The sequence below is a fragment of the Salvia splendens genome, chromosome 3 (assembly GCF_004379255.2).
Source record: "Salvia splendens isolate huo1 chromosome 3, SspV2, whole genome shotgun sequence".
Lineage (NCBI taxonomy): Eukaryota > Viridiplantae > Streptophyta > Magnoliopsida > Lamiales > Lamiaceae > Salvia > Salvia splendens.
The window spans coordinates 35,606,779-35,618,032 of record NC_056034.1 but is presented as its reverse complement, the minus strand read 5'-3'; the positions used below and the strand labels follow the sequence as shown (position 1 = coordinate 35,618,032).

Here is an 11,254-nt window from a genome sequence, read left to right as displayed (position 1 = left end):
CCTGATCCAGGAAATTTTGAGAACACTTAAAAACAAATTTTGTAAATATTTAATTGCTTTCTTTTAAAAAAAAAATAAAAATAAAAATAAAAATTTTTCAAAAATATTTTCGAAACACCAGACCCATCGGGAATGATTTTGATGCTGTCATATCCTAGGCCCGGGGAGTTTGGCGTTTCATTCTTTTTAGTTTGATGTTTTCTTTTAGTGTGTTTTGGCAGTAGGGATTTACTTGAGCAAGGAATTGTGGGGTAAATGAGTTTTGGAGGGAATTGGCACCGGTTCGGATTTCACATGGCACTTTATGGGGAGGCGTACGGTCGCTAGCGTCACCACCTGCCACCGCCTGCAAAAGAAAGATGTCCTCTCCCATGCCTACACTATAATCGGTTTTGGCATTCTTATCTTCTCTTTACTCATTCTCTCTCCAAATATTCTCTCTCTCAAATCAAAAAACCCCAAATTTCGCTCTCTCTCTTTCTAACCCTAATCTGCAAATTTCGCACAAATTTCTTTTCAAAAATTTCTGCAGAATACCATGGGTAACAAACAAGAAGCTAGCAGCGCCTCTGGATCCGCCGAGAAGAGTGCGGCGGAGTTTATGAATGAACTATTTCAGAAGTTCGGAGGGGCCGATAAAGCGATGCAGGCGTTCGCGATGTTCGCAATGGGACAAACCATGCCAGCCGGTCCAACAACCACCGTGACACAACCGGAAGCTGTCGAGACACCGCCCACTGCTGTACAAGAAACCGCACCGGAGGCTGCTACCATATTCAGAAAGAAACCACCTCTGCACAGGACACAGTCCCAGAAACCACCACCAGGCCGGAGGACATTACAATACCCGCCGTTCCAGAACCTTCCATTGCGGAAATTCGCGAGGTAGAGACAGATCTGGCCGCGGGACTGAATTTATTGGCCGTAAGTGAACCCAGGTTAGTTTCTGCTTCTCAGAGGGAAATCCCCGTTTTAAAGGATGGAGGTGATGATATTTCTGCTGTGGGCTTAGTGGAGAGTGTTGTTGAGGGGGTAAATGTTCTTGTGGCGGTAGTTGAGGACACCGCTATCACTGTTAGTAAGGATGCTGAGGGGGGAACCCCTGTTCTGGAGGCGTCTGTTGAGAAGGATGCCGTTGTTGATGGTGATGATGTTCAAGTGGGCGAAGCCGCCCTAATTTCTGAGAAGGATGTGGAAGGGGAAACCCTAGAAGTAGTTGAGGGCGATGAAGCCCAAATTGCTGAGGAAGATGTTGTTGCGGGAAGGACTCCCGACAAGTCTGTGGGCACTGATGCCCAACCTGAAGGAAATCTTAAGGGGTTGGAAACCCCTGTTTGTATCGCGGGGGCAACCCCATTATTAGCAGAGGAAGATGGAGCACTCGATTCTGAGGATGCTCAAGAAACTGTTGATGCAAGACTCAACATGATAGTGGATCTAACTGAGGTCCCTGAGGAGGCCGATTCGCAGCTAAATCTAAGGGGAACAAGGAGACGGACACGTCGAAGTATACTTGATGACATTGACGAATCCGCACAACAAAAGGATAAGGAAACGCTGGACCTAGCGACAGCCGTGTCTGAGCAGGAAGACTCTCCCAGACCGAGTGGTAGGGAGAGTGAAGAGGAAGGGCGCCGCGCGACGGCTAAGAAGAGGAAAGGGAAACAAATTGCTTCCTCCTCGACCAAGAAGGCGAGGGGGAAATCTACTGAATCTCCACTTCCTCCACCCGCCAAGGTACCATACGCCACAGAGCCCGAGAGTCCTGCCAGGTCCAGTGATTCAGAGGAGGAGCAAGAAGAAGATGTTCTGAACTTTGAGCCGACGGAAATTTGGGTTACAAGGGAGCTGCTAGACGATATGAAAAAATTTGACGATCCAAAACGTGTGGCCGTATACAAGGAAAAGAGTGCTGAGGGAAAGGTTGCGAAGTCCGGTAAGATGTACCACCCGGCGGAGCTCAAACATATTAGCTCTAACGATGAGTTCAGGGGGTTTATAGATGCAATCGGTTTTGATTGGTTACTAAAGCACAACACTTTCGAAGTTCCAGTCGACGCGGCCCGTGAATTCTTCTCCACATTCCGGTTCAAATCCACTGCCGACTTGGATACAGAATCCATAACTTTCAGGCTTTTTAATGAAGAACATAGGATGAGTATCCGGGAGTGAACCTTGCGGATGGGCTTGCTAACGAGAACAGAAGATGATGAGGGCCTGTGGAACGACAGAATGGTTGGTCCGCCGAAGTTGACGCCAGGATTTCAGGCACAAGGCGCGTGGGAGTTCTTGACTCACTCAAGAGTGGGTCAATTTAAAACAAGTTTTTCGAAGGCACACCATATAGAGAATCGGGTCCTGCGATTCGCCCAAACTTTTGTCAGCTACAACTTGATGGGCACTGCCAACAACGCCCTGACGACCGCCGACCTATATTTTACGTGGTGCATGGCTACAGGAGTACGAGTTCATCTGGGTTATTGGTTAGCCCAGGCCTGCCATCAAGTCACCTCCAACCCGTCCAGGCATCTGTACACGTGCCATCTTCTCGGGGCCTATTTGCAGCGCAACGTTGTAATCAAAATCAGCAAGGCCTGCCGTGAAGTAAAAATGTGCTCAGCTCCGGAAGTCTTCAATTTCGACTTCTTTTTCAACAAGGGGTTGCTGATCGCCCGAGGGAAGGAGGTGTGTTTTTATGAGGTCGGTAAGTCAGAGGCACAAATTAAGCAGGAACCCGATGGTGTGGAGGTAAAGGATCAAGCCGCTGAGGACGAAGTCAGGCTAATGGTTCAGGGAGTGCAGAAAGAAGTTGAGGAGGTAAGGAAAGGAATCGACGGGGTACGCAAGGAAATGACCGAAATCCGAAGGGAATTCGGAAGAAGCAGGGAAGAGGCCGCAGTCCTGAGGGGACGTATCACCGATTGGGTGGCTTCGTCAACTAAGCAAACCAACAAGATGGCGGAGGGTGTTGCTTTAATGACGACAATGCTGAAATGGCTGCACAAAAAGTTCCCGGATACATCAGAAATTATTCCTGGGTCTAGCGGCAACATTACAACGCCGAGTCCAGGAAGTGTATCCGCGCAGAAGCCATCGCAAGGCCCGAGGCCTCACACCACCCCCTCTTCTGCTAGACCCGTGATCCTGAGAACAGCCATACCCCGACCCACTGATGACAGACCAGAGAAGCCGGAGATGCCGGCCAGTAAGAAAGCAAAGGTGACCCAGCCGACGGTGCCACCAAAGTTTGGCTCCCGCGGGGGCCAGACACCGAATTGAATTTCCCCTCAAACCCAAGTAACTTTTTCTTTTCTTTTCTTTCAAAGTGCTTTCGTTTTTATTTCTGTTTATACCTGCCAGCATGCTAGGTTCTGTATATACGTGTTGAACCCTTCCACACTTAGCCCAATCTTTGGTCTAAGTGTGAGAAGGGGTTGTATGTCATAACATGTTTCGTGTTGTATGTTGTCCCTTCTCCCACTCAGCCCAATGCTTGGTCTGAGTGTGAGAAGTTTGTGTTTTGTTGTGTTCGTTTCATGTCGCCACTAACTGTCCTGTTTTCCACTTCATTGGGATTGCTTGGGGTCAAGCATGGATGAAGTGGGAGGGGGGAAACAGTTAGTGTAGTTAGTGTCTTGTACATATTCTGTTAGGCCTAGGAGTTTGCAGTTTTTTTTTTTAGGTTCTGTGTTTGCATAACTGGTATAATAAATAGCAAAAGCCCCTTAGGGAGAGTAATTGAAGAGAAAATACATGCTAATTTGTGAATCCTTTTCTCTTAATAAATCAAAGTCAGTTGGATGAAGTAAGAACGATAGAGGATGCCTTAGATAACCTAGTTGTGCAGCCCTACTATAAAAGTGAGTTATAAGCCAAAACACTTTGAGCTAACATGTATAAAAAGGGGGCAGCCACTGGATGTTTAGGGAGAAGAGTCCGAAGGAGAAAAAATTGGGAATAGGGTTCTGGAGGTATAAGCTGGACGAAGTCCAGGAAAAGGAGGTATAAGCTGGACGAAGTCCAAGAAAATGAGGTATAAGCTGGACGAAGTCCAGAGAAAAAAAAAAAAAAATTAAGGGGCAGGAAGCAGTAGTAACCTGACCCAGGAAATAAAAGTACAAGGAGGATTGTAGGAAGGAGAAACTCTCATAACCCGACGCATCAGTGGTGTAACTTTAACTTAAGAGCGATTCGATCCTAACATCCCTGGTGAGGAATGAGTGATCGAGTGATTCTAACAATTGGGAAGTCAAAAGGCTATCTTGACGAACTGACAACTTGACTAGACAAGAAGAAGGGAGGGGGAGGAATCTGAGGCTGTAAACGCTTGGATTGACCTTAAACTTGTGGGGATGGCTGCTAGGAAAATACCAGTTTATGCGCTTATGTGTTTTCTTTTCTTTTGTGATTTTTATGTGTTTCATGTTGTAGTTGTCTAGGTCTAGGAGCCTGTTTTGTTTGTGGAATAGTACTTGGGGGGACCGTGCATTGAAATTCGCCTTATTTCTTTTTCTTGTCTTTCATACTTGAGGACAAGCATGGTTTAAGTGTGAGCAGTTTGATAAGGCTAATTTCATGCATGGGTCTAGGGATTTAATTCGTGATTTTACTGGGGATAACGCACGTTTTAAGCCAGGTGTGTAAAGGAATTCGCCAGGTCCAAGAAAGAAGACAAAAAAATCACAAGGTCGAGGAACTGGCGATTTAGTGAACGATTATGAAGAGAATTGCTCGACGGAGGAAGCTCTAGAGTTGAAGGGTAGAATAGGGATTTCTACGAAGACTCAAGGGCTATGTCCGCATCTATAAAAGGCAGAAGCATGCAAGCTGGAGGGATCTTCTCGGTGGAGACCTCACCACAGCTTGTTGCCTAGTTCACTTTCCCACACACACACTTGATACTAGTTTGAGGAGATCTCAGTTCACACGTTCGGGTTTCATCTTAGCTTCCGATATGGTGTAACACCGCTCTTGTTAGGAGCGAAGAAACAATTTATTTTCCGCTTTCCGTATTTTACTTACTCTGCCGAGCTTCGTTGTTCGAAGCTCGGTTCTCTGTTTTCACCAAATAGTTTCTGGTTTAAATGCAAGTTTGATTTTCAGTTATGGTGATTGTGTTGATTTCTAGTTTGATTGCTTCGTTTATTGAGATTTTGGTGTTTTAAATTGTCTGAGTTGGATGCGTTTCGCAGCTGTTTTCTGAGTTATTATAGGTTAATGGTCAGATCTGGGAAGTTGGAGTTGGATTGTGGAAGAACTTTGGTTGGATTTGCTGGATTTGTTGGTTGTTGGGTTCGGATGTCTTGGATCCGGAGTGGATCAAGTATTCTGACGTGAATCTGAGTAGTTTCGATCTGATTTTCATGCTTAGTTTACGAGTTTTTCTTTCATTCCGTCTAGTGTACGCAGATCTGATGTGTTTCCGTTTTGTGGCAAGTTTCCGACGACCAAATTTCTATATTCTGTTCGAATCTCGCTTTGTGCTCTGTTTTGTTCATCTGCAAGTTTAATTCGGTTGAGAGGATACATTTCGCTGCGAGCTAGCGTCAGAGTTTGTTATCTGCAGTTTTTTTTCCGTACTTGCCACTTTTGGAATTATGGTCCCCACTTTCAGTTATCTTCTGTTTAGCTAGATTAGGTAGTTGTTTACACTGTCTAGGAAGTGGTTATGTTTCTTGCTGTTGAAGTCTGAATTTACAAGTTTAATATGTCCTAGGTCTAGCATTTACATTTCCTGCCTAGGTCTAGAGTTAGTTTAAAATTCTCAACCCTTTTGCGTGGCAGCAGCCATTTGTTTGTCCAAAGCCTCTGAGCACTACTTTGCGAGTCCATCTCTGTGGGATCGACCCCACTTCCCTATACTAATTCATAGTATTCGGGTTGAGGGATTTATATTATTTTTTGAAAGGGGAGTTGAGAGTGCCCAACGACTGAAGCACTGTATGTTCTCTTGAGTTCCTGGACCATGTGCTCCAGTGGACTTAAGAAGCATGGTGTCTTGACCGAGCGCTTGCATTGATCAATTTCTGTGCATACGTACGAAAGAGCCTCTCTGTTACTTTCATACGCTTTCAAGCACATTTGGGCAAACTTTGGCGGATGAAATTATTAAAATTGTGTACTTTTATTTTTTTAGGATTTTAAGTGTGTGCTTTTTATTTTTTTAAGTTTAAGTTGTAACTTTGTTTTAATGTTGTGTGTTTTTTAATAAAGTGTGTTTGTTTTTTATTAAAATGTGTTTTTTAATTGAATTGAGTTGGAAATAAAAAAAATGAAATTGAATGAATAGTAATTTAAGGAACGGTTAAAGAACGGAAGGTTACATGTTCCGTTCCTTAGTTAAGGAATGGAGTAAAAAAGTACAGTGGGGCCCGCAAATAGTAGTTTAAGGAACGGTTTAGGAACGGTATATGAACATCGTTGTGGATGGCCTCACACACAGGCCACACCTCTCTAAAATCCAAATTCTAATGTATTACTCGTATAAAATTCGAATTGATTTGGATTAAAAAATTCAATACTATTTTTTAATTTCGAGATAATATAAAATTATTTCAAAATTCTAAATTTTTTATACTCCTACATATGAAGAAAACTGATAATTCAAAAGAAAAAAATTTAGAAAATACGAAAATTTGAAATAAAATCTTTTTATTATAGGAGTACATAAAAATATTAGGTTAAAATATTTTCCCTAAAAAAGATTTAAATATTTATCTGAAATAATATTAAAAAAAATTTCGTTTCTCTATAATTTATAAATAAAATTATATACTGAATTAAATATTGTAATTTGATTAAATTCTTCTATTCGAATTGATACAGTACTTTCGAGATCGACAGGGAATACAGAGTAAAGAAGGATAAATGATTTGTAAATTTTAAAGGGTAACGCAGCCATTATTTAACCGACCTTTCCAATAACGATTGCACCAAAATTGACTGCGGATTTGTAATTGCAAATTCTTTACCCCTAAAACATGCTCCCATTTTTTCGTTACGCTCGCACCATTCAAAGGTTTTAATTCTTCTCTTCCAAAAAATGTTGCCGAGAAATTGAGGGATTCCTTCTTTGCAGATGGATTGTTACTTCGTTTTCGTAAATCCGAAAGCCATATTCTGATTCCTATATATAGCCTAGATTTCTGTTCCATTTTTCGGATAAATGTCTGAATTGGTAGCGCGGACTGGACGGCAGCAGCAGCGCTACGAGGATGGTTACCGCCTCATTGCTGGGTAATTTCGTTATTCTTGTTCATTTTTGTGGCGTATCGACGTCTACATGCATGTGTGTTTATTGATGTGCTTTTGGTTGCATGAGGAATTTAATTTGAATTAGGGTATCGTGGGAATTTAAAGCTCGTTTTTTTGTTTTTTTCGGATACGTGTAGGTGTTTGGAATGTGGTTAATAGGAATTTTTGGAGTTTGAGGTTCATTTGGTTGTCATGGTGGTTTGGGTTTGTGGGCTTTGTTTTATTAGGAAAACCCGACGGCAAAATTGGTTTTTTTTTTCTGTGGATTTGTAATGGTGCAAGTTTGTTCGAGTGATCAGGATTTGTTAATGACAATGTTGAGGAAGAAAGGCACAAAAAAATGGTGTGATATTCATTCTTTCTGTACCTTTTGTTAGATAAGAGTGGTTGAATTGAGTTCATGTTAGTGTAGATAAAGTGGTGCGCTTCCAAGACAGGGAAGATAAATTGAGGTTTCTCTGTTAGTTTATATGAAAATAGAAGTTATGATTACTTCAGTGTGATGCGCTTGTTTTCACTTTTTTTTAGATGCCTTCTTGTATGCCGGTGAAGATATGGTGGTTTCAATTTTAGGTTTTGAAGTGTCCTAGCAATCTCCAGTTGATTCCTCATTTCTGATAACTTGATTAGTATAATCATGCATCATCTGTTTTAATTAGTAAGATTGCTTTCCAGGTGTATTCCCTTCAAATTCAGGAATTCAGAAGATGGTGATGATTCACCTGAGAAGGTTGTAGAGGTGCTGATGATCAATTCAACTAGTGGACCTGGTCTTTTGTTTCCAAAGGTGAGTCCTGTCACCTATGCATTTTCAGATAAGTGGAAGTCATCAACCAAGCAGTCTGTGGTTCAGCTTTATCTAACTAAGATGTTTTAACTGTACTGTTACTGAAGATTTTAATTGGTATTGTCTGTCATTTTACTTGAAACATTCTTGTAAGCATCTCCATACTCTGTTGTTGTTGAATATATGTTATTAGTTACTAGATAATTAGACTACCTGGAGTTGGCATTAGAGAAAGACTGTTCCTTCTCTTTTTTGGACTTGAACCTTAGGGTCATGTAAAGAGTTACGCAGCACTGACTTGTGAAATGTGGATGAGAATGATGCAAGGAGACTTGGAACTAGTCACATGTTTCCTTTTCCCCTTCTCTTTTGTAATCCTTTTGAATTTATATTTCTCTAGTTGTTTTGAGCTTTGTGATGTATATCATGGATGAGCTTTTTGATGAGTTCTTAGTTGTTTTTATACTCTTCCTCAATTCAAATGAACTATAGCATTTTCGGTTTTGCATGTGGTCTTGGCTGTCGCATCTGATTTTCGGAGAACTGGTTAGAGCACATTTCAGTCCCTTGACCCATAGTAGATATACTTCATTTCACTTTTCTCTTCCAGCATGTGATGGTACTAGCAAAAGTTTTTTGGATTTTTTTTTCAAGTTCACACTGGGCACTGATTATCTCCTACATGAGACAGAGAATGGTTGATTGAATAGACGAAATACCTGTCATGTCACTCGTCATCCAGGGAAACCATGGATCCTGTAGCATAATTGGAGTTGAATATGGATCCTGGGGATCTTTGTGTACTTTCTCTCATATGCTTGATACCCCACTTTCTTGCATGTCGGTGTTGATCTTTTTCCTAGGGTGGATGGGAGAATGATGAGACGGCTGAGGAGGCAGCTGAAAGGGAAGCCATGGAAGAGGCTGGAGTAAGAGGTGATTTAGTGGTAAGAAAGAACACTTCTTCTTTTTGCTTAGGTTCGATTTTGCTGCCTAGTGGTTTTTGTTTAATGCAAGTGTCTATCTTTAACTACCTCGTTTCATGGAGGTATTAGATTGACATCATTTGTAATGCAACACATTATATGATATACTCCAAGTAACAATCTTACACATGGATGAAATTGTGCTCTTTATCCGTACCCAACATAAATAATCATTTTATTCCCATTAATTCATCTTATCCAATTTAAGCATAAATCAAGAGACACATGTATTTTCCGAAGGGTTTCATCAGTCTTTTCTGGACAACTCCCCGTATCTATCTGACTAAGGATCTGAACCCTCCCTTTTGGCCTTTTGTCGATGTGAATTTGTTGATCATATTCATTCATAACATATGCCAAGGCACTCATGGTCTAGTCAAATAATCAGGTGCTAGTTTATGTTATGAGGTAGTACTAGTATTTATTGAGGCTAGTATACTTCATGCTTCGGTGAATATCAAAACCTGTAACTCATTTAAAATTAATTTGATTCTTTTGTCTCCAGCATTATCTGGGATGCTATCCTTTCAAGAGCAAAACCCTCCAAGACGAGTGTAGCCCGGAAGGTTTATGCAGAGCTGCCATGTATGCTTTGCATGTGAAGGAGGAACTCGAGTATTGGCCAGAGAAAAGCCACCGGGAAAGAAGATGGCTGAGCATCCCTGAAGCCACCAGATGCTGCAGACATGTCTGGATGATAGAGGCTCTCGAAGAAGGTTTCTCAAAGTGGTATGCCAATGGTATGATCAGTACTTTACCTAGCAAGGACTCTCCATCAGATTAGAATCGAATTTTCTTGTATGGTACCACAAAACTGATTTTGGTGCCAGTTTTCATTTTAGTCTCAATATTCCCTTTTTTATATGTAGCCTTATTTCTCAATGAGAGCGATAAGCTAATCATTTTGGAGAACCTTCGTTGAGTTCGTCTACATTTTGAAAGAGTTGGAAAAGATGCATTGTTTTTGACAGAATCTCCTACTTTTTGGCTCTTCTGCAAATTGCTATGTGCAGATATCATATTCATCGTACAACAATTGTATATTTATACACCATACATACAATCAAAATGGGCTTCTTTTTTTTCTAGGTTGTATTTGGTTTTTCTTTTTCTTTTGTATATTTAGTTGAGCAAATTCAGTGATTGCACAACATATTAACAAGTTAGAATCATTTGACAATTAATGGGCAAGCTCTTAGAGCATTCGCAATAGGGGTGCCGATTGGCCACCCTTCGATCGGCTCCTACTGCAGACGGAGAGCCGATCATCAGCGGTTGCAAGAGGAGTGGGCATAGCCGGAGAGAGATCAGCGCGAGATCAGCGTCATATTGTGTGCACCAATCTCATTTGAATTTATTTATTTATTAGCATTTTTAAATGTTTTTCTATATTTTTTAATTTATTTAATTTTTGTTATTTTATACTATTTTGATTAACAATTAAAATGAATTATAGAGATAGTGAGATAGACTGAAGATGCACTGATAGATAAATAAACTGAAGATGGTCTGAGAGCTAGGCTGCATGGCATAAGGAAATTGAAGATAGGTTGTAAGATGGGTTTTGACTTATTGTAAATGCTCTTACACATTGTAATTGTAAGAGTGAACATTCGGTTTTGCTATTCGATTTTTACCAAAAATTGAATCACACAAAAAATCAATCTTTTAAAAAACAAATCAAACAAAAAATCGAATATCATTGAATCTAAAAGATGATATTTTGCACTCTTTTTGTCCAAAATTAGTTGAGTCGTATTCTTTTTTTGGATTGTCCCAAAATAGTTGGGTCATTTTTTTATTTGGCAAAAACTTTATTATCTCTCAAATATTTTATTCACTCTTCATCTCTCTTACTTTACTTTATCCACTTTAACTTTTAACACATCAATTTAATAAATCCTGCTCCCAAAAAATGCCTCAACTAGGATGAAGGGAGTATATAAATGTGATAATTAAAAAATTACTCCTCTCTCAAAAATATGAACTTTAGAAATTGGATAAGTTTTAATGCAAAATTGGTAAAATAAAGAGATACAAAGAAAAATGTGTTATTGGAAAATGAGTTTCACCTCAATAGAGAAAAAGATAAATAGAAAATTTATATTTTTAGGAGATGAACCAAAAATAAAAAAACGAATTTCTATTTTTAGGTGATGGAGGGAAGGACTATAATTTAATGTTTTGATTTCAAATTTCATGATCAATTAGAATAACTTAGTAAGTA

General features: G+C 40.3%; 1 protein-coding gene across 1 annotated transcript; it reads left to right on the top strand.

Moving 5' to 3' along the window:
* The first annotated feature begins 6,908 nt into the window (after nucleotides 1-6,908).
* LOC121793626 (nudix hydrolase 16, mitochondrial-like) lies at nucleotides 6,909-10,000 on the top strand. The gene is made up of 4 exons (XM_042191659.1): nucleotides 6,909-7,236; nucleotides 7,930-8,041; nucleotides 8,905-8,988; nucleotides 9,533-10,000. Exons 1-4 carry the CDS (start codon nucleotides 7,166-7,168, stop codon nucleotides 9,809-9,811), a joined length of 546 nt encoding a protein of 181 aa, XP_042047593.1. The 5' UTR covers nucleotides 6,909-7,165; the 3' UTR covers nucleotides 9,812-10,000.
* Nucleotides 10,001-11,254: the final 1,254 nt, after the last annotated feature.

Coding starts and splice junctions, on each gene's coding strand:
- LOC121793626 (XM_042191659.1), top strand. CDS start 7,166: ATGTCTGAATTGGTAGCGCGGACTGGACGGCAGCAGCAGCGCTACGAG. Junction 7,237..7,929: donor GGTTACCGCCTCATTGCTGG/GTAATTTCGTTA, acceptor ATTGCTTTCCAG/GTGTATTCCCTTCAAATTCA. Junction 8,042..8,904: donor CTGGTCTTTTGTTTCCAAAG/GTGAGTCCTGTC, acceptor TCTTTTTCCTAG/GGTGGATGGGAGAATGATGA.